This window comes from Schistocerca nitens, chromosome 12, assembly GCF_023898315.1.
Source record: "Schistocerca nitens isolate TAMUIC-IGC-003100 chromosome 12, iqSchNite1.1, whole genome shotgun sequence".
Classification (NCBI taxonomy): Eukaryota; Metazoa; Arthropoda; class Insecta; order Orthoptera; family Acrididae; genus Schistocerca; species Schistocerca nitens.
Window position 1 is genome coordinate 712,520 of NC_064625.1, and position 24,567 is coordinate 737,086.

The following is a 24,567-nucleotide window of genomic DNA, read 5'->3' on the forward strand; positions in this document are numbered from 1 at the left end:
ATTTTTTTCTTAACAATTATTTCTCAGCACAACCTCCCATGCGACACAAGCTTTTCAGACTGTTTCTGACAACCCCGTATATAACGGCCATTTTGGAGGGATGAAGAATGTGGAAAACGTGGTGAACGAACGCAAGAACGCACTGAAATCAAACAAACGCCATTAACCAATAGAAAAGTACATTAATGTTAACAAAGTGAGGGAAAGTGGAAAATTTCTTTAGGGATAAGAAGCTCGAAGGTGTTTCGTGGGAATTTAAATGCGGGGACACTCATTTTGTTTGTGAGGTAAAAAAATTACCAGAAGGGTTCGGATAGAGAGACTCAGCCCCACGACTTCCCCAGTTACTGTGACGAAACTGTTTGTACAACGTCTTACAGCACACTCTGCGGACCGCGCTGTTAATAAAACCGGCGCGGCTGTACAACATTTCTCGGACGAATCCGTAACGGTAAGCGAACTGAATGGCTCGCACCGCCTCCTGAACTCCCCTTTTCTCCCGTGACGTGGCGGGGAGTAACGCGCGTCGTCCAGACTGAAAACTGCGCGAGTTGTTCCAGTTTCAGAGCCTAGGCAACTCTCGTCTTCTAGGCCTGTGGCACTGCAGTCGGTCCCTCGGAGCTGTCAAAAAGAATTGTGTGAGTCGGGAGAGAACGGTTTGTTACAGACTGGACAGACGGGTTTCCGAAGAATGCGCCCAACTTATTACCACGAATTACTTGCTTTGCATCAGAAACGAGATCCTGATGGCGGTTTGTACGGATATTGAGAACGCCTGTGACGCAGCTGAGATTTCGTTGCTGAGCAAGAAGATGGGGCGGTCGTGTCACTGCTAATTTCATTGAGAGCCTCGTCTCTTTACTCAACGATAGACAACTGTGCACGCTGTTTCACAGCAGCAGCTTGGGACGGAGGAGCGCGAGTTGAGGGGACCCGACTCCCCCCGCCACTACCGTAGACACCACTCGGCCACGCTTGCGTCTTTATCGGAAACCAGCGGTGACTTCACAACGAACAAGTGCAGGAAAACGCATCGCGCTGCCGGTGCTTGCAGGTCAGCTATGCATACGTTGTCGTGGAAGCGGATATTGCGACACAGGTACACCGTCTCCGTTGACCCATTCGGTGAAAGTGGATTACTGATCCAGTTTTGCCAAACAACGCACTTTTACTGCGGGCAGCGCATCACAGCCGCGAGGGAAGGAATGTGAACCGGGGTTACAACAACAAAACATAATCAGTTTCGAAAGATGCGTTTTATGAGCTGCAGTTTCAAGACATATATTATATAAATTTATTGCGGCAAGGACATGTACCGCGGCACTTCGAGTTTCATAACACATTTCACTTTTTACAAAGACATCTGCCTGTGCTGGCAGTTACAGCTCAAGAATCCCTGGCCGCTTCCATCTGCCGCTGTTTCCTGTGCTGTAACTTCCCCCTCCGAGTTTATTCTAAGGGGGCGAGCAGTGAACTGGTGCCTGAAACAAAACGTCGTCGCAGCCCTAGTCCCGTATCGTATCGTTCCTTCCCGAAACGTTGAGAAAGAACCGGTTTATTACCTCGCATAGGACTGGCTCAGCACACCGTCTCTCGTCCCGAGCCGAGTCTCGAACTGGAATTCTCGCCGTACGTTCACTGCTGGGAGACCACGACCTGAGGGCTGGTGTATTCTTTGTGCTCGTTCTTCTAAGTGCCTGTACGCCTGAATTCCCTGTTTTTTTTTTTTTTATAACATCCCGAATTTACTCGTCTTAATAAATCAGCCAGGCAGTATTCGTTGTTGTTTGTAACACGTCCTTTCTATCTGTTCTCAAATTCTGTTCCTGTTGCTACGTTATCCTCTTACACTGGAGGTTTGCCACGATCATTATCCGGCAACGGTTCGGTTCCTTTCTCGCTGTTGACACTCACTCGATGAATTACATTTTCGAGATCTCACTCAGAGTGAACATTTGCCAATGCTTCTGGTGGTAAATTTTTGTGCACGAGAATAGAGTCTGAGGTGTTAGTTTTGTGTTATTTCGGTTTCACGTAAGTAAACTATGAAAACGTTACTGAGCCAAGTTCTTTTCATCCGAGTGGAACGCCCTGTGGCAGGGAAAATAAGAAAACCAGGGTAAAAGTGCTCCTTTCGGAGCACTAAAATGGTGGATGTGGTCTTGTTTAATAAAAGACTCTGAATGAAAATTACGGTACCAGCTGCCTCATTATATTCGTGATGAGATGAGACAGGAGGAGACAGTGGCGGTGGGACAGGGATAAGGAAAGGGGAGACAGCGACAGTGTCAACGAGGGCGAGAGAGGTAGTGACAGAAGGGACAGCAGCAGTGTGGAGGAATGAATAAGGTAGCAGCAGTAAGAGAGTGAGAGAGAGAGGAGACTGTCGTAGTGGGACAGGACGAAGGAGGCTGTGAGACAGTGGCAGTCGGGGAGGCACGAGGAGACAACGACGGTGAGTCGACTGAGGGTGGGCGCGCCCGAGTGACCCACGGCGACGCACTGCTGGCTGAGAGCCGGCTGCGGCTTGGGTCGCGCATTGGGTTGCTGAGGAGGGTGGACTGCGGCACCTGATGCTCTGCTCTACACTCCGAGTCCTCCTGTCGGAGAAACTTTCCTACCAATTGGCTCCAATGGAAGAGTACCTATACACTCGGAGTACTATATGAAGGAACGTCAAGGTTGAACTAATATTTTGTCGTATTCGATCGCGACGATCCTTTATTGCACAGAAAAAACAAAAGTTTGTAATCCGATCCATCAGCTCTCACTGTAGTTCGATACAAAGGCCCATTGTTCCCATCGTTAACGGAGCTTCTCTATGTTCATAAATCGCACGCAGAAGATGAGCAGTTCAGATCCACAGCTTCACGCACTCGATGTACAGACAGTCTCAAGCCACTACTCTGCCTACGCTCAATGTCCCTCAGCTGTCCGTCCCTGTGTATTCATTTGTCTGGGTGACCAACAGGTAATACCGATGTACGACAGTTGCATACACACCTATTTTAGGAAACATACACTTGCCTAATATCGTGTAGGGGCCCAGCGAGCACGCAAAAGTGCCGCAGCACGACGTGGCACGGACTCGACTAATGTCTGGAGCAGTGCTGGAGGGAACTGACACCGTACCAGGGGCTGGAGATCTCTTCTGAACAGCACGTTGCAAGCCATCACAGACATGCTCGATAATGTTCGTGTCTGGGGAGTCTGGTAGACAGGGAAAGTGTTCAAACTCAGAAGAGCGTTCCTGAAGCCACTCTGCACAAATTCCAGACCTGTGAGGTGTCACATTGTCCTGCCGGAATTGTCCAAGCCCGTGGGAATACAGAATGGACACAGGTGACAAACAGGATGCTTGTGTACGTGTGACCAGTCGAATCGAGACCTATCAGGGTTCCCATACCACTCCAACTGCACACGCCCCACACCCTTACAGAGCCTCCACCAGCATGAACAGTCCACGGATTGATGAGGTTGTCTCAATACCCGTACGCGTCCATCCGCTCGATGCAATTTGAAACGAGACTCGTCCGAGCGGGCAACGTGTTTCCACTGATTAACAGACCAATGTCGGTGGTGACGGACCCAGGTGAGGCGTAAAGCTTTGTGCTGTACAGTCATCGAGGGTACAAGAGTGGTCCTCCGGCTCCGAAAGCCCGCATCGATGATGTTTCGCCGAATGGTTCTCACGCTGACACTTACTGATGGCCCAGCATTGAAATCTGCAACAGTTCGTGCAGGCGTTGCACGTCGGCCACGTTGAGCGTTTCTCACCAGTCGTCGTCGGTCCCGTTCTTGCAGGACGCTCTTCCGGCCGCAGCGATGCCGAAGATTTGATGTTTTACCGGATTCCTGATATTCACGGCACACTGGTGAAGTGGTCGTACGGGAAAGTCCCTACTTCACGGCTACCTCGGAGATGCTGTGTGACATCGCTCGTGCGCCGACTGTAACACCACGTCCAAAGTCACTTAAATCTTGATAACCCGCCATTGCAACAACAGTAACCGATCTAACAACTGCGCTAGGCGTCGCCGACCGCAGCGCGTATTCTGCCTGTTTACATATCTCTGCCTCCGAATACGCATAGCTATACCAGTTTCTTTGGCGCTTCAGTGTTTTTAATAAAGACAAAGAAAGAAAATATATATAAATAAATACGTGAGGAAAATTCGGTCACGGACAGTTGCTGGTCTGGACTAGCAGCAGTGCTGGAGGGAATGAATGACACGGGGTCGTCGTGCGAGCGCGCCGCTGTCCAGCAGGCCAGACACGGCCGGCATCCGGGGCGACAGCGGCCGACCCAGCCTGCCAGCTGGCCTGGCCGCGTCTTCAGCCCAGCCGCGAAACCTCACAGCCCACTTCTGCCAGAGCAAGCGCTGATACACGTACTGAAAGCTGGCTAAAGCCGGAGGGAAGTTCAGCCGACATTTTTGCGAAGAAGCTAACGGAGTTCCGAAAGAATAGGCTATGTACACAGTTGGCGGTGGCGTCTTCGTTGCTGTTACAAGTAGTTTATCTTGTTACGAAATTGAAGTAGATGGTTCCTGTGAGTTAGTGTGGGCAAGCGGAATAAAATAATTATTCGATTCTTTTACCGACCTCCCAATTCAGATGATACAATTGCTCAAAGGTTCAAAGAAAACTTGAGTTTCATTTCAAACACTTACCCGACTCACACAGTTATAGTTGCTGGTGACTTTAATGTATCCTCGATGTTGAATTCCAGAGGTACGCATAAAACATCATCCGAAATCGTGATAAATACATTCTCTGAAATAATTTCGAGCCCACGCGAATAGTAAATGGTTGTGAAAACACACTTGACCTCTTAGCAACAAATAAGCCCGGAGCATCAAAACGGACACAGGGATTAGTGAACACAGGGTTGTCGTAGCGAGACTGAATGCCGCAACTCCCAAATCCTCCAAAAATAAACGAAAAATATACCTATTCAGAAAAGCAGATAAAAGTTCATTGGACACCATCCTTCCAAATTAACAATATAAGTGCTGACTATATGTGGCTTCAATTCAAAAAGTATCGGCAGCAATTGAGAGATTTATACCAAATAAATTAACAAAAGACGGAGCTGATCCCCCGTGGTACAAAAAACGGTAAGTACACTGTTGCAGAAACAACGGAAAAAATGGCAAATTTAAACCGACGTAAAATCTCCAAGATTGACAATCTCTTACAGAAGCTCGAAATTTAGTTCGGACTTCGATACGAGATGCTAATAATAGTTTCCACAACGAAACTTTGTCTCGAAACTTGCCATCAAATGCAAAGAAATTCTACTCCTACGATAAGTGTGCTAGTGGCAAGACACAATCAATGCCTTCTCTCCGCGATAGCAAAGAAGATACTATCGAAGACAGAGCTCCCAAAGCAGAGTTACTAAACACAGCCTTCCGAAATGCCTTCACAAAAGAAGAAGACGCAAGTCTTCCGTTACAGAGTGTATACCAATTACGTTCCTTTCAGGGTAGTCGGCCTGAGTGGCCGAGCGGTTCTAGGCGCTACAGTCTGGAACCGTGCGACCGCTACGGTCGCAAGTTCGAATCCTGGCTCGGGCATGGATGTGTGTGATGTCCTTATGTTAGTTAGGTTTAAGTAGTTCTAAGTTCTCAGAAGTTGTCCCATAGTGCTCAGAGCCATTTGAACCATTTGAACCGTTCAGAGTATGCTGATGCAATAGCTCCATACTTAATAGTCATATAGAACCGTTCGATCGTCGAAAGATCCGTACCCAAAGACTGGAAAGTTGCACAGGGCACAACAGTATTCAAAAAGGTAGTAGGAGTAATCCACTAAATGACAAGCCCATGTTATTAACGTCGACATGCAGCAGGATTTCTTAACATATATTGTGTTCCAACATTATGAATTATCTCGAAGAAAACGGTCCATTGAAACACAGCCGACAAGGATTTAGAAAACATCGTTCTTGTGAAACGCAACTAGCTCTTTAGTTGCACGAAGTGTTGAATGCTACTGACGAGGGATTTCAAACGGATTGCTTGTTTCTGGATTTCCGGAGGGTTTTGACACTGTGCCACACAAGCGGCTCGTAGTGAAACTGCGTGCTTATGGAATATCGTCTCAGTTATGTGACTGCATTCGTGATTTCCTGTCAGAGAGGTCACAGTTCATAGTAACTGACTGAAAGTCATCCAATGAAACAGAAGTCTCAGGTTGTTTGTGGATGACGCTGTCGTTTATCGACTGGTGAAGTCATCAGAAGATCAAAACAAATTACAAAACGATTTGGAAAAGATATATGTGTGGTGCGAAAATTGGCAGTTGGCCCAAAATAACGAAATGTGTGAGGTCATCCACATGACTGCTAAATGGAATCCGTTAAACTTCGATTAGACGATAAATCAGTGAAATCTAAAGGCCGTAAACTCAACTAAATACCTAGGAATTGGAATTACGAATTACTTAAATTGGAAGGAACACATGAGAAATGTTGTGGGGAATGCTAACCAAAGACTGCATTTTATTGGCAGGATACTTAGAAAATGTAACAGATCTACTAAGAAGACTGCCTACACTACGCTTGTCCGTCGTCTTTTAGAATTCAGCTGCGCAGTGTGGGATTCTTACGAGATAGGATTGGCGGAGTAGATCGAAACAGTTCAAAGAAGGACAGCACGTTTTGTACTATCGCGAAATGGGGCAGAGAGTGTCACTGAAATGACACAGGGTTAAAAGAGAGGCTTTTTCGTTGCGGCGGAATCTTCTCACGGAATTCCAATCACCAAGTTTCTCCTCCGAATGTGGAAATAGTTTTTTGACGCCGACCTTCATAGGGAGAAACTATCAGCACGATAAAATAAGGGAAATCAGAGCTCGTACGGAAAGATATAGGTGTTCGTTCTTTCCGCGCGCTATACGAGGCAGGAATAATAGAGAATTGTGAAGGTGGTCAGATGAACTCTCTGCCAGGCACTTAGATGTGATTTGCCGAGTATTCATGTGGTCCACGGCAGTCGCGAGCTGGCGTCCAACGTAGCGAGGGGCGCCCTCAGAGTGGGGCGTCCCGTTACCTCGTTACACCGATCTACGTACCGGCACTCGCAAAAACGACGCGTCGATGCTAGTGAAAATGCGTTACCGGAACACCGTCAAAACTTAGAGAAGAATGTGGGCTTGGGACAAGGAATAAGAGAGGAGGAAGACTAATAGAGTCCTGTTATAAGTTTAACTAGTAATAGTGAGTACTCTATTCAAGAATCACAAGAGGAGGAGGTATACTTGTAAAAGACCGGGTGATACGGGAAGATTTCAGTTAGATTACGTCATGGTCAGACAGAGATTCCGAAATCAGATACTGGATTGTAAGCCATACCCTGGAGCAGATATAGACTCAGATCACAATGCAGAAGTGGTGAAGAGAAGGCTGAAGTTTAAGAGATTAGCCAGGAAGAACAAATACGCAAAGAAGTGGGATATGGAAATATTAAGGAATGACGAGATACGCTTGAAGTTCTCTAAGGCTGTAGATACAGCAGTAAGGAATAGCGCAGTAGGCAGTACAGTTGAAGAGGACTGGACATCTCTAAAAAGAGCAATCACAGAAGTTGGAAAGAAAAACATAGGTACGAAGAAGATAACTGCGAAGAAACTATGGCTAACACAAAAAATACTTCATTTGATCGATGAAAGGAGAAAGTACAAAAATGTTCAGGGAAATTCAGGAATACAGAAATACAAGCCACAGAGGAATGAAATAAATAGGAAGTGCAGGGAATCTAAGACGAAATGGCCGCATAAAAAATGTGAAGAAATCGAAAAAGAAATGGTTGTCGGAAGGACTGACTCAGCATATAGGAAAGTGAAAACAACGTTCGGTGAAGTTAAAAGCAAGGGTGGTAATATTAAGAGGGCAACTGGAATTCCACTGTTAAATGCAGAGGAGAGAGCGGATAGGTGGAAAGAGTACAGTGAAGGGCTCTATGAAGGGGAAGATTTGTCTGATGTGATGGAAGAAGAAACAGGAATCGATTTAGAAAAGATAGAGGATCCAGTCTTAGAATCAGAATTTAAAAGAGCTTTGAAGGACTTGAGATCAAGTAAGGCAGAAGGGATGGATAACATTCCATCAGAATGCCTAAACTCACTGGGGTAAATGGCAACACAATTACTATTCGGGTTGGTGTGTAGAATGAATGAGTCTGGCGACATACCAGCTGACCTTCGGAAAAATATCATCCACACAATTTCGAAGGCTAACAGAGTTGACAAGTGCGATAATTAACGCACAATCAGCTTAACAGCTCATGCATCGAAGCTGCTTACAAGAATAATATACAGAAGAATGGAAAAGAAAATTGAGGAGGTATTAGATGACGATGGTTTGGCTTTAGGAAAGGTAAAGGCACCAGAGACAACTGTGTCGTTGTGATTGATAATGGAGGCAAGACTGATGAAAAATCAAGACACGTTCATAGCATTTGTAGACCTGGAAACAGGGGTCGACAATGTAATATGGTGCAAGATGTTCCCAATTCTGAGAAAAATAGGGGTATGCTACAGAGAGAGATTGATACTATACAATATATACAAGAACCAAGGGGGAATAATAAGAGTGGACGATCAAGAACGAAGTGCTCGAATCAAAAAGGATGTATGACAGGGATGTATTGTTTCGCCCCTACTGTTCAATCTGTTCATCGAACAAGCAATGATGGAAATGAAAGAAAGGTTCAGGAGTGGGTTTAAAATTCAGGGTGAAAGGATATCAATGATACGATTCACTGATTGCTACCCTGGGCGAAAGTTAAGAACAATTACGTAATCTGCTGAATGGAATGGACAGTCTAATGAGTACGGAAAATGGATTGAGAGGAAATCGAAGAAAGACGAAAGTAGTGAGAAGTGGCAGAAATGAGAACAGCGAGAAACTTAACATCAGGATTGATGGTCACGAAGTAGACGAAGTTAAGAAATTCTGCTTCCTAGGCAGCAAAATAACCAATGGCGGACGGAACACGTGGGACATCGAAAGCAGATTAGCACTGGCAAAAAGGACATTCCTGGCCATGAGAAGTCTACTAGCATCAAACAAAGGCCTCAATTTGAGGAAGAAATTTCTGACACTGTACGTTGGGAACACGGCATTGTATAATTGTGAAACATGGACTGTGGGAAAACCGTAACAGAAGAAAATCTAAAGCATTCGAGGTGTGCTACTACTGACGAATGTTGAAAATTTGGTGAACTCAGAAGGTAAGGAATGAGGAGGTTCTGCGCAGAATCGGAGAGGAAAGGAATATGTGGAAAACACTGACAAGGAGAAGGAACAGGATGATAGGATGTCTGTTTAGGCATCAGGGAATGGCTTCCACGGTACTAGAGGGATCTGTAGGGGGCAAAAACTATAGAGGAAGACAGAGATTGGAATACATCCAGCAAATAATTGAGGACGTTAGTTGCAAGTGCTACTCTGAAATGAAGAGGTTGGCACAGGAGAGGAATTCGTGGCGGGCCTGATGTCCCAAAATGGAAAAACACGCGCATGTGCGCATACGCACACACACGCACACACATAAACACATACATTTAAAATCGATCGCCAGTTTCATTTTATTTACTGCTTGATGCAGTTGGTTATCTTTCCCATTAGGAGACTTAGTTAAACTTCTGTGTATTAAAAGAGTTTCATTGTTTGAGCAGCAGCAACAGACAGAAACATTTCTTTTACTAAAGCATTCAAGAAGACACTTCTGTGGCTCCGTACTTTAATGCTAACTATACTCGAACGATGAGAGGAAACTTTCTTTTAAGCTGCCACATAAAAACTGCGTGATCTAAAGCAAGACAATGACATGAATACAGTGGCGAAGATTTTGCAGTTGCATCTCACAAATAAATTTTCAGCTAAATACGATACCGTGTCACAACACAAGAAAGGGAATGATTATGTAGGCAGTTAAGATATAAATAATTACAAATAGTCGAGCAAGTACAATATCGAAAGTAGAATCGTATGACGTATCAAGCTAAATTTGTGATTGGACTGAGCATTTATTGGTAAGGAGGAAAGAAAATCTTACCTTGGACGGAGAGTGATCGACAGACGTAGCAGTGAGTTTAGGTTTGGACCAGTAGAGCTTGGATCCTCGCTGTTCTTTTATATATTAATGACCTCGCAGACAACAATAACAGCAACTTAACAGAGATCTATCTATAGCGAAGTACTGTGTGAAAAAAATCTGCACAAATATTGAGTCGAATCTTCATAAGATTTCAGAGTGGTGCAGAGATTGTCAGCTAGCATTAAATGTTGAGAAATGTAAAATTCCATTCTTCAGAAAATGAAAGAACGGAATATGCTCTTACTATAATATCAAAGGGTAGAAATTGGAACTGCTCAACTCATACAACTATTTGTAGGCATTTGAGTCGGCTGACAAGTTATTGGTATAAGGCAATGTATCTACAAACGAGACTGGTTACGAAACAGTCGTGCGACCCACTCTACAATACTGCTCGGGTGTGTGGGACTCGTTGCAGATAGGACAAACAGGCAGAGAAGGGCAGCACAGGTTTGTTTGAGCAGTGGGAGAACCTCACGGAGCTGCTGAAGAAACTGACCTGGCAGATCCTTGGAGACAGACTGAAACCATCCCGCAGAAGCCAACGTGCACAATTGCAAGAACCGGCATTTATTGAGGAGTCCAGGAATGTGCTGCGACCCCCTGCGTTCGTCTCACACAGAGACCACCAAGCCGAGAGCCCTCCTTCCCGCCTTCCGTACGGGAGTGGAAAGGGCATAAACACTGATTACTAGTACAGTGGAAAACACCCCTGGCTATGCACTTCACAGTGGATTACAGTGTCTGGATGTAGATGAGCATAGATACGTATAATTATTTTCCGCAAATGACAAGAAAAATAACGCTGTCCTCCCGTTGCAGAACTGAAAGGTGCAAGGTGCCATTTTGCCTTAATTACGCTTGAAATACTGCAGTCAGCCGGCCGTGTCAGCTCTGCCCTCTCGTGGACTGAGATCGAACAGACGAGCCAAACTGCTGATATATTCGGCATATTTCCATTCACGAGGACAACACGGCCAGCGCCATAACCTGATTTCCCAGAAACTTCGCTCATTGGAAGACGAGCCAAAATGAGGGAACACATGTCTCGCCTCATCCAGATATACTGAGAAGACGGCTGTCAAAGTTCATTTTCAACTGACGGATGCCTTTCGGCATTTTTATATCAGTTCTTAATTCCTATATTTTATTCTTACGTATGTTCTTCAGGAAGCTTTGGTACATTCCCTCGCGCAATAGCGATCCTAGAGACATTAGAGGCACAGGAACATAGAAATTCCGAACACTACGAGCATCGCGCAAAGGCAGTTTTACCTCAGTGACTTTTCTCCGTATGAAACTCACGCGGAAAAGAAACTACGTCAACATTGCCGAAGATATTGTGGGTTGGCAATAATTTCGCGGCAAACCACGCATTACCGACCACTTTTCCGAAAATTGGCGCTTGTAATTGATTATGGATCAAGATACACTACAGCAATTTCACGGAAAACAATTTCATATGAGTTTCTCATTCCTTTATTGTCCTTTTTTTTAATTCATCCACCAGACACACAGTAATAGACGAATAAGGACAAAATTATTTTAACATTAAATGGAAAACATTCGTGTTTTTACCTTCCGCGGACATGAGTAGATCAAGGAGAAAAAGAATAAAACTAAGAACAGTAACTGGATGTGGAACACGGCGCTGTGAACTCGCTGAAAACTTCGACCGACTTTCTCTCAGGAAAGTCGAGTATCAACGGACAAGCCGAGACACGTGTCCGCTTCTTTTGGTCGCTCTTCCACTGAGCGATGTTCTTGCGAAAGTCGATTATGCCACTTGACGTGTTCTTATCGGCAGTTATGTCTTGTGGAATAATTTTCTGGTGCAACTCACCATGTACAAAGAAATAACTGATTCCTCAAAAGCGAGCGGTAGGAGTCATGAAGTTAGCTCTTCCAGGACTTAGGCTTTTCAACTGGACCGTCACAATACATATATTTCCTGTAGTGAAATGCGTCGTAATAATCCATCATAATTTGAGAAGAACAGTGATGTACGTATGTGTAGCACCACAGGAAAAAAACCACCTTCATTTCCCATCAGTGTGAGGTATGTGCGAAAGCCTGGTCCGACGTAAGGGGTAGCCGTCAGTGGCTCAGGAAGGAGTTCAATTTCATCCTTCACCCAATGACATAAAATGTCTGGTACGTAGCAAAGGAAATTTTAAATCTAAATTACAGTCATTTCTCCCAGACAATTCTTTCTATTCCAAGGACGAATATCTACTTAAAAACTCGTAGCCTGTAAAACAAACTTGTTGCAGTTGCGTGAGTTAAGACTAAAAAACATGTTCATTAATGTTAACACAGATCATGTGTATACTTATCTTGTAGACTGACTCGCTCCACATCTTGTCGACGAAAGAATTGTCAGTGCTGTATGGAACATGTAACTATGGTCTGAATGCCTCCATATTCAGGTTTTAGCCCTTTCCCGTCTCGTGGCAGAGCATCGCATAAAGAAAAAAATGGTACGCTTCTCTCAGGGAAAGATCAGCTTGCAGAGAATGTGAATACCTATGCACTTGAGATATAACTTCAAAATAACTTTAGAAATACTCCTTTCCCAGTGTACAAGGCGGTTAAAAGCCAATATCGTGGATACAAACGGCTGTGACCTTCAATTGCATAGCGGTACAACGATAAATATTGTATAGAAAAAAAAAAACTTGATCGTTGCGTCAGTGCAGTGAGTCGGAAGTGCAAACATTGTACAGTCGCTTTTTTTCCTCATTGAGCTAGTGGCTTGAAGAGATATGCTCGAGCAATGGCTGACGCCGCCGCCGTGACACGCATTACGTCTCCCAACGAGAGGGAGCCAAAGTTGGTTGTGGGAACGCCCCGGGGCTCTGGATGAGCCGCCTCCAGGCAGTATCCGTTCTTCCAGGTTTCGTAGGAGAAGGTAGGAGACGGGGTACTGGCAGAAGCAGAGCTACGAGGACGGGTGCTGCGTCGTACTTGGCCAGCTCAGTCGGTGGAGCAGCTGCCTGGGCAAGAGGAAGGCCCCTGGTTCGAGCCCAGATTTGTAGCCTTCCAGGAAGATCCGTGTTCCAGACCGCGCTGCTTCCTGCTCTTGACCATCCCCGGACGCGACGCACACAGATTGCTTCTACATGAAAGACCCTGTGTGTGGGCCGCATGTGTGGTACGAAATATGTTAACACTTATAATGTTGCCCCTGTGATCGAGGAGAGTCGTATAGAAATCCTATAAAAATCGTTACAAGTATTTTAAGTGTTATTTTACAGTCACTGAATTCTTATCATTGGATTGCGATGCATTAAATAGTCGTAGCTAGGGACTGGAAAAAAATCGTTTTATTTCATGGTCAAATTCGGTGCCAATTTCTGTATTATTTTTGAAAATTTCGGTGTCATTTTTTTCCCAGTTTCGGTGTCACATTTTTGCCACTTTCGATGTCACTTTTTTTGTCAGTTTCGGCATTACTTCGTCTTCGTATTCGGCGGTACTTTTTTTCCGCATTCGACGTTACTTCTTTTTCGTATTCGGCGTTGCTTTCAGCCAGATTCAGTGTACGTTTTTCGACAATTTTGGTTTTTTTCCAAGTTTGGGTGGTTATTTCGCCAACTTTGGTGTTTTTCTCCAATTTTGGTGTCTTTCTCCAATTTTTGTATTCTTTTTGTCAAATTGTTTTTTTGCCAATTTCGGTGTTATTTTTGACGTTATATCATAGTCCATCGCTCAGGAAATGAACTTTGATTTTAAGACTGCACACAGTATTGAGAAAAAAATGAGTCAAATGCAATTTCAGTATTGAATAACTATCGGTTATCAATACAGATAAAATGCCGACTTAAGATTTATAACATTTTTATATGGGAAAAATAATAAATATGCCGATATTTCGTGACAGTATTTCGTAAAAATTCAATAAAATGTGTCAGCATAGAATCTCGTTAGCAAGGAAACACAATGTCGCGTATACAGCGTGTAAACGACCACTATTCCAAACGGACCACAGTGGTGTAGGGGAAGTCGTGCTGCAGGACACACGCGACCTGCTGACCCGCGGAACAGCATCAGCTCGGACCACAGAAAAAGCCGCCTAATCTGCCGCGCATGTGAGCCGGCCGCGCGAGATCTTGCAATATCCTCTCATTCTGGCTTTGTCGGCTATTTCGTAAACATGATTACTTTCAACTTTCCCGCTCGGCTAACGAAAAACAATAGGATTTCGCAAACGTTATGCAGTAAATTATTACGTTTACAATTCGACCTAAAATGGTTCAAATGGCTTGAGCACTGTGGGACTGAGGTCATCAGTCCCCTAGAACTTAGAACTACTTAAACCTAACTAACCTAAGAACATCACACACAGCCATGCCCGAGGCAGGATTCGAACCTGCGACCGCAGCAGTCGCGCGGCTCCTGACTCAGCGTCTAGAACCGCTCGGGCACCGCGGCCGGAAATTCGACATAAACTTAACCCTTATGAGCTCAGTAGTTTCGTAGAAAAAAGGTCGGACCAATAAAACGATTTAATTGTTAATTATACACTCCTGGAAATGGAAAAAAGAACACATTGACACCGGTGTGTCAGACCCACCATACTTGCTCCGGACACTGCGAGAGGGCTGTACAAGCAATGATCACACGCACGGCACAGCGGACACACCAGGAACCGCGGTGTTGGCCGTCGAATGGCGCTAGCTGCGCAGCATTTGTGCACCGCCGCCGTCAGTGTCAGCCAGTTTGCCGTGGCATACGGAGCTCCATCGCAGTCTTTAACACTGGTAGCATGCCGCGACAGCGTGGACGTGAACCGTATGTGCAGTTGACGGACTTTGAGCGAGGGCGTATAGTGGGCATGCGGGAGGCCGGGTGGACGTACCGCCGAATTGCTAAACACGTGGGGCGTGAGGTCTCCACAGTACATCGATGTTGTCGCCAGTGGTCGGCGGAAGGTGCACGTGCCCGTCGACCTGGGACCGGACCGCAGCGACGCACGGATGCACGCCAAGACCGTAGGATCCTACGCAGTGCCGTAGGGGACCGCACCGCCACTTCCCAGCAAATTAGGGACACTGTTGCTCCTGGGGTATCGGCGAGGACCATTCGCAACCGTCTCCATGAAGCTGGGCTACGGTCCCGCACACCGTTAGGCCGTCTTCCGCTCACGCCCCAACATCGTGCAGCCCGCCTCCAGTGGTGTCGCGACAGGCGTGAATGGAGGGACGAATGGAGACGTGTCGTCTTCAGCGATGAGAGTCGCTTCTGCCTTGGTGCCAATGATGGTCGTATGCGTGTTTGGCGCCGTGCAGGTGAGCGCCACAATCAGGACTGCATACGACCGAGGCACACAGGGCCAACACCCGGCATCATGGTGTGGGGAGCGATCTCCTACACTGGCCGTACACCACTGGTGATCGTCGAGGGGACACTGAATAGTGCACGGTACATCCAAACCGTCATCGAACCCATCGTTCTACCATTCCTAGACCGGCAAGGGAACTTGCTGTTCCAACAGGACAATGCACGTCCGCATGTATCCCGTGCCACCCAACGTGCTCTAGAAGGTGCAAGTCAACTACCCTGGCCAGCAAGATCTCCGATCTGTCCCCCATTGAGCATGTTTGGGACTGGATGAAGCGTCGTCTCACGCGGTCTACACGTCCAGCACGAACGCTGGTCCAGCTGAGGCGCCAGGTGGAAATGGCATGGCAAGCCGTTCCACAGGACTACATCCAGCATCTCTACGATCGTCTCCATGGGAGAATAGCAGCCTGCATTGCTGCGAAAGGTGGATATACACTGTACTAGTGCCGACATTGTGCATGCTCCGTTGCCTGTGTCTATGTGCCTGTGGTTCTGTCAGTGTGATCATGTGATGTATCTGACCCCAGGAATGTGTCAATAAAGTTTCCCCTTCCTGGGACAATGAATTCACGGTGTTCGTATTTCAATTTCCAGGAGTGTATTGTTACAGAGCGTTAAGTGCGAGGACCGGGGGTGAGGAGGTAGGCGTAATACACCACTTCTAAGCATAATTTTTCTGTAATGACCATCCAAACTTTTGAAAAGAACACAAAATAATTGATTTGAAACAATATGTCAAACAAAACTTTACAATGAAACTTTAATGCCTAATCTTGACCAAGAAAAACTTTACAACCTTCATCCTGTCAAAATTACTGCAGTTCCTCATTCGTCTATCCTTGCTCATTTGTCTGAGGACGGGACACGAAAATGACCGTCTAAATACGGTACATATGAATAGCACGACAGGTTTCCGGACTCCACCTGCCGCTGAGTTCTCTGAGCGGGTATTCACACCGCTGGGCGACGACCGTTCCCTTCACCACAGCTCACTGAAAGTGCTCGGTACCATCCTCGGTGTCGCCGACACCGACCAAAGGCGTCTTCTGCCCGGAGCACGTCGTGTAGCAGCAGGCGACGCAGTCTGGCGACCGTGCTCACGTAGCTGGCACAGGGCCACACCCGAGTGCCGCTGCAAGGTTGGGCTGCGCGCGGCATTCACCGGCGACGATGCCATCGGCACAATACGCTGCTAAAATCCACAGTTTCTTGAGGTGCAATTTACTCAAACGTTATTTCATATTTTGTAAGTGCTAGAACAGAGGGCTGTTCCCTGACGACTTGGCCAAAATCTTCCGCGGTGCACGTGAGCTGCAGTTCAGGTGGCTTTTTCAGGTCAGTTTGTAGCTGTTTCCCATTTTGATGTGAGAGGCACCAACATGCCTTGCTCATACTGTGGCATCAAGCAGTCAGGCCTGCAAGACGAGTGGTCTGCCAAGCGAGTGGATTCATTCTTAATTTATCGAGTAACATGAACTCTCGTACCTTACTATTTAGTTACAAATTATCCTCCTGTGTGAATAATACGCAACGGAAACACGCATCTGACTATCAGTAATTAACAGAAATCTGACTGTACACTACGCACTGAACAGTACCACATTTTCTTTTTGTCTTTTATTTAACGGCTTTTGTCAACACGTGCCCACCGCACTGAATATGAATGGCGCACACATTATAAATTCGGGACATCATGACAACATACAATTCAATGGAAAAGACCACCAATCTTTTATTTTCACTATCTTATTTATTCCGATAAATTCTCTAACCTAAACACGCAAATTCTATAACCTACAACAATATCACATGAGAAATTCCGCCCAGTGGGCATGGCTTTACATTGGTGAATCTCTATATTATGGTCTCGTAATTATTTAACGCTACAGTGCACTTTCTGGATAGGATGGTGGATCTTTTATTATACCTCACACTTCGACTCTCACAATCATCATCACGAAACTTTCCTCCAGACCGAGCGGTACCGAAGGAACAAGCATAACCCACTAATCTTTTGAAACTACCTTGCTACTCTCCCATGCAAACCGCACATACCCAAATTACATGACATACACCACACAACAATATGAAATACTACACAGAGAATGGTTACAACATTATCACTTTCAGCTTTCCCACTTCAATTAATATTTATCCCAGTTTCACACGACACTGCCCCACTTTGTAATTCTACTTTCCTACTATGAACTCTGGAGATATATGCACGTCTTCCTGTGCAATGCAAGCCAAGTGGCGTTGCTGGATAGACGGCCGACTCACCTTGATTCTCTCTCAGAGTTTAAATCTAGCGTCAGACGGAATTATATCACGCAAGGTAATATTAAGAATGTATTCATCACACACGCGAGTCCTCAACTGATACCATGGACGAGTACTTCTCTCTATCCTTTGTCTCATACACAGATTGAGACTCACACAGTACTCACCACGTGGAAGTACTCGTCTCTAATTTCAAGTCCTGCACACACCATTTCTTAAATATTTCAACACGCCATTTCTTAAATATTTCAACTTATTGTACACACGCTAGTAATTCAGCTTAACTTAAGCACACGGAAGTATTTCAACTTATAGCTACACGTGGTTTCATTATGACCGTTGGTCACTTCCGAAGATTACTACAATCCCCTTAATATTACCTGCCTGACATTTAATTCTCCCCACAAAAGTTCCTGAGATAGAGAAATTATTATTTCAAACTACTCTTAAATATTCCACATGCATACCATGTCTCCACTCTTTCGTCATTACGGAGCACAACTAAAACAGGTCTTAACAGCACAAGATCCAGCGGCAGAGTGCTGAAACATGGCCGTATTCAGGTTCTCTCGCACCTCTGTCGAAGTGGGAGAAGCACCTTGCTATCTTATTGGTCAGCCACACTTCAGGCGCTCAAAGCTCAGGTAAATTTCATCTCTTTGGACCCACCAAAGGTGGCCAAAGGATCGACTCAAAGATAATCATATATCCACATTCACTATCTGCGGTTAGCAGACGACCATACATTCATTTCACAGATCTCACCAAACTGGATGTAGGGATTTACGAGGGCCGTTCAGAAAGTAACCTCCGGTTGATTTAAAAAAATACACCAAGTTAAATAAAAATATTTTAATATATACATCTTACAACTACATCTTTGCACTATTTTTCTACATAGTCTCCATGGCGATTGAGGCACTTATCGTATCTCTTCACAAGCTTTGAAATTCCTTCTGCATAAAAATCACCCGCTTGTGCCTGGAGCCAGCCTGTGACCGCATCTTTGAGCTCTTCGTCGTCATCAAACCGCTGTGACCCGAGCCATTTCTTCAAATGCATGAAGAGGTGATAATCACTTGGCGCCAGGTCTGGGCTGTAAGGTGGATGGTTGATAACGTCCCACTTGAAGGACTCAAGAAGGGCCGTTGTTCTGCGAGCAGAATGAGGACGGGCGTTATCGTGCAAAAAAACGATACCGGAAGTCAGCATACCACGGCGTTTGTTCTGTATAGCCCGTCGTAACTTTTTTATTGTTTCACAGTACACGATTAATGGTCGTACCACGTTCCATGAATTCAACCAACAACACCCCTTTGGCATCCCAAAACACCGTTGCCATCAGTTTTCTGGCAGAAAAATCTTGCGAGGCTTTTCTTGGTTTGGTAGGCGAATTTGAATGTGCCCACATCTTTGATTGTTCTTTTGTCTCAGGGTTCACGTACTTAATCCAGGTTTCGTCACCGGTCACGATTCTGTTTAACAATGGTTCTCCTTCGTTCTCATAACGTGACAGAAAGTCTAATGCAGAGGCCATTCTTTGAGTTTTGTGGTGGTCGGTAAGAATTTTGGGCACCCATCGTGCACAGAACTTACGGTAACCCAATCTTGCTGTCACTATCACGTACAAGAGAGTCTTAGAAATCTGTGGAAAACCAGTAGACAACTCCGACATTGAGAAACGTCGATTTTCACGAACTTTTGCATCAACTGTCTGAACGAGTTCGTCAGTCACCAATGATGGTCTACCACTCCTCTCTTCATCACGAACGTTTTCTCGTCCACTTTTAAATAAACGTACCCATTCACGGACAACTCCTTCACTCATAACTCTCGGTCCGTACACGGCACAAAGCTCACGATGAATAGCTGCTGCAGAATGGCTGTAAAAAACCTTATGACAGCACGCACTTCACATTTGGCGCGGTTTTCTATTGCAGCACACATTTCAAACTGCCACAAAAACTAAACTAGCGCAGGTACGACGTTCACTCGACCACGGCTTGATGCCGACTGACCTGTTGAGTGCGTGAACGCACAGATGGCGTCGCTACTCCCCCCACTGTGACCAATCGGAGGTTACTTTCTGAACCGCCCTCGTATTTTGTGGGAGTGCACGTGTGATCAATTAAATAAATAAATTGTCATTCTTTCCCACACGGTATCTGGCTTCGCTGTATTAATTGAAATTGAGTTATTTTACAAAAAAAATGTGTTGTTCTGACAAAAATAATGAAGTATGTTGTACCTATTTTCAATGTCGGGCGGTACTGTACCCTTTCAGATGGACCGCAAGTGCCCCGTATCAATTTGTTCATCTCGACTTTGTCGACCCCCTGTCGACCCCCTAGCCCTACAGGGGTGGGGGGTTGGGGGGGTTCTGACACGAGGCTGGGTCCTCAGCGCGCCATTCGCCTCGCCTTGCGCCTTGCCCGCCCTGCCTTGTTGTGTGGTGCCTCGCAGCTGACGCTCCGTTATGTTGGCAGTCCTGGTACGACTACAAGCTGCAGTGGGACCCGCGCGAGTACGGCGGCGTCGAGATGCTGCACGTGCCTTCCGACCACATCTGGCGGCCGGACATCGTCCTCTACAACAAGTGAGTACACCGCCAACAAGCGAGCTCACTAGTAGAGCCTGCAAATATACTGTATGCTGTGAACCTTGCGATGGCAGAGCACGGTGAAACTTAACTGTACGTTTGTTGGTTCCACAATTGTGCCCGCGTGAGTCACACTTCGAATATAATACCGAAGCTCAGTGTTCACTACAAATAAATAATCTAGGAGGTAACTGAACCTACAGTACAATAAATTTGTTCCTCATAAACAATGTTGTGTAGTAAATGCGAATACATATTCGAACAAAACACAGAAGATAATGCTCTCTGGCTACAGAGGTCCAAATTTACTCCACGATCTGTATATTTGTGAACACATATTAAGTACTAATTGAAATATAACTACACGATCACCTGTATGGTATGAGAGCATAACTACATGCAATCTTCTGGGGTGGCACGACTACTGAAGCAGTGCTGTTTTGCTTAGCACTCATTAATGTTACTGTACGGCAACTGAATGTGCTTTAATACTGCTTCACGTGACTGCAGACTGATAATGCTGCACGAAGACGTGTGTCAAACTAGCACTTAACACGTTTATTCTCTGAATTTGATTACAAATGTGGTACTGATGAACTCAGATACCATAGCATCCCCTGAATGTGCCCACATTCGCGTAGGACTGTGACGAAATCCCGCGTTTGGAAGAATTGCTTGTAATGTTCACCGCTTAAATAAAGAAATTATTCGATAGAGGTTTTGAAGAGCATGCACATGGTGAGAGCTTAGACAGTGGAATATTGGCGAACTTGACCCGTAGCAAAAAGAAGGGCTTTCAAAATTAGTACGGCCTCACACTTAATTGATAGGCTGTATTTGCGGAAGCTGCCATTGCAAACCGGAATGAACTGATCGGATACAGTTCCGCGCCCGCACAACCTACTTAAATGAAACCACTAAACTGAACACAACAACCAGACGCAAAATCTCAGTAAACGCAGAACACGGCCCCCTCAAATTACGTACCTGACGTGAACGAGCAGAAATATACCTCTCTACACACTGAGGCAGACTCTGGCAGCTACATCGCCACAACCTGCCGATGTGATCCTCGTCTGCTGATCGGCCGGCAGCGTTGCCCTGTGCGGTGGACTGACCTCTGACCTCTGGTGACGTCACAGCTGGTACTGCGGGGAGAGGCCGGCAACTGCCTTCCCCTTCGCCCAACCCCCCCCCCCCCCCGCACCCTGGACCATCCGACAATAGACTAAGATGAGTAAAACTATTAACTGATCATTCCTGTGGATTCCAGGCTTCCACAATCCTCTACACCACCGATTCCCAAACAGTTTCCCAGACGAAAAAGTTTCAGAATCCTGGTAGTCTGATGGATTACGTCCCTGATTTTGGAGGTTAATAAAATTTTAAAAAGTGGGAACGACTTGTTTTATTCAGCGATTACTTCAACTAATTACATAGAAATCGTAATTACATTAAAAAATAATTAGTATCGTCAAAATGTCTGAAAATCGCCGCGTTATTAACAGTTCTTCGCGTGTCGCACTTACTTACTTCCTGTCCGATACCAGTGTCCCGCGGAAGACAGTTTGGGAAAACCTGCTCTAGAGGTGCGTCACCTCTGCCGGCGTTGCTGGGATGTGTGAAACCCTAGAAGCCAAAGAGTCCTTACTCACTCCCACAACTGTGTGCTTCCGCCTCGCCTTCTGTATCGCGCCTGTCCCTCCTACGCATATCCTCTCAAACTTGAGAAAACTCCCCGCACTCCTTAAATTCCTCGCATGTCTTGACAAATCCTGTACGTCTACAGCAAAACTGGAGTGTGGTAACAGTAATGGTTCAGCATGTTGGACTGCCACAGCGCCTCCCTCCCTCCCTCCCTCCCTCCGCATCCCATCGTGAGGCGGCTTCAGCAGGCGGGCGCCCCCTTCGTGACGCCAGCCCAGGGCGTTGCTTCCGGCTGTCACCTCCGTTCAGAAGGCCCACCGTCATCCACCCCCCCCCCCCCAACCGGACTGCCAGTAGTAATGACCTGTTTATCTGTGTTTTCCCTCGACCCCTCCAGCCTTCTTCTCCTGCCACCCAAAGTTCTGGGAGTGACTCGCCGCCGGTTGTATCATCGCCGCAACCACAAATCATTACTACAATGTTTTAGCTGTAAGAAGAACACGGTCTTTATAGTAGTGGTATCCGGGCGAAGACCGGCACCGAGGCTGCCGCCAGCCGTTTCCTCGCGCGCAGCAAAGAGAAAGGAAGCCGTGGCGAGGGCACCTGGGTCCGGCGCAGTCAGCTGCCGGAGCTGCTGCCGCGTCCCGGGCCTACGCCAGCTCTGTCTCTGTACGTAGTGGAGGTGCACGGCCTGTGGGGTCGGCTCTGGCGCACCGCCTGCTTCTTCCCGCGGCGCTTCGCCCTTTGCGCTCCCTTCGCCACCACGACACCCTTCGCTTTAACAGAGACGCGTGCGGTGCAAATGTAGGCCGAGGGCCACGTCGATATGCCCCACTCCTAACCCGTCCTTCCCTAATGTCTGGAAATACGGTATAAATTCTCCGTCTCTTCTCTTTGCTATCTCATTCCCGTTTCCAGCTACCTGTCTCTTTTATTCCCCATTTTCTTAGTTACCTTGTCAGGCAATACGCTGCGGCCTCACACCTGACGGATTAGCCTACCGGGTAGAGTGCCACACAGCCGATGCTGTTGCTTCAGACGTAGACCTTCCAGGTCAATACAGCTACTCTCTGTAACAGCGAAGGAAATCTTCAGATCTGGGAAGGAGAGTGGCTGACAGTTAGGGGGACGTGTGAGTCAGCGAGACATCGACGCCTCACTGGTAGCACTGCACCGTTCCCCTCGAGTGCAGGTGAATACCGAATGCTGTTAGAGCAATGAGCAAGCCTGAAAGCGGGTGTGTAAAATCGATTAATGTAAGTCTAAAGTAATCTACAATGAATGAATGCGAAGGAAAAAGGCAGAAATTAAAGTGAGGTCTGGGAATTAATTTTTATGTGTAGTTCAGTTGACGACAGGTCTAAATTGGCACCAAAAGAGATGAGAAACTAAATGGTGTTTTACGGACAAGGAAAGGTAAGTTTGTTCAGTGTGTGTTGCCAGTTTTGACATATAAAACCGAAGCACAGATTTATTAATTGACGAAGTCATGTACAAACAGAGGCTCGATTGATGACTAATGGTGAGACGTACTGGGAATTTCTGTGATACACAAATAGAAAGAAACGGGCCAGGAAACAACCTGGCGAGGAAAGTTTCATTGCGGCAGTGGCCGAGAGGGCGTGGAGGTGTGTGCGACGCGCGGGAACTCTGTGAGGCTGACGGGGAGCTAACAGCAGGCAGGTGGATGAGAGACGGGGACGCACGTCGGTAGCGGCAGTCATGATGCACATGGCGGCCATTCTCACGATGACGGGGAGATGATGATGACAACGGAGATGGTGAGAGTGTGTCCTGGACCACTGACTGACAGCTGCTGTGTGGAGGAGGAGGAGGGACGGGCAGTGAAATGTGTGAACGCGTGGCCTCGGCTACTGCGAGTGAGTAACACCTTCCCAGCCACGTCCAGTGCTTGCACGTCCACGAGTTTTCAGCTGAGTGCTCCGCGACCATTCGTTTTTCTGTGTGCTCCAGATGTGGACCTGTAATCGGTAAACGTAGCCAAGCTCATCGAAAGCCTGTAGCGAGAGTGAGGGACTCAAGGTACAGTGCTGGGTCGAAATTCAGTAAGCAGAACAGCATTCTGAAAGGCCCAGAGGAGCAGGCGAAACTGACCCAAGCAGCAATACGGTCGGTGACGATAAATTTCCTCAGCGAATCAGCGAGTACATGAGCTGGGACAGGTTGCTGCAGCTACAGTCGGTAAAACCTGGCACACAGCGTACTGACAACGAGAACCCGTCGTGGCAGCAGGGCTCGATGTCTTTTCGAGGTATCATTACGACCCTCCCCCGCTGGACCTCGGTGGTGGCAATCTACACCTCCAGTCTTTCCTACCATCTTTAAACTCCCTTCAGTTTCAAAAAATTGCCAACACTCTGATTTAATGTCCCCCATTTTCTTTAATTTAATTTCCCTTTGTTACTCATTATTGTTACCTCGAATTTATGTTATTTAAAACAATATTTGCTTGGAATAGGGAACAACTTACGTTATCACACGGAATTTTTTTTAAAATGCACGTCATGTTTTTAAAATATCGGACAACACATCATGCAAGAAATTAAATGAAATGCGGCACAGGTG

The 24,567-nt window shown here is 46.3% G+C and overlaps 1 protein-coding gene across 1 annotated transcript in view; it reads left to right on the forward strand.

Moving 5' to 3' along the window:
* Window positions 1-24,567, forward strand: part of LOC126215300 (acetylcholine receptor subunit alpha-like) — a 586,475-nt gene that overhangs the window by 408,235 nt on the left and 153,673 nt on the right. The window contains exon 5 of the mRNA XM_049941983.1: window positions 20,222-20,331. Coding sequence (XP_049797940.1) covers window positions 20,222-20,331 — 110 coding nt within the window. The remainder of the gene's footprint in view (window positions 1-20,221; window positions 20,332-24,567) is intronic.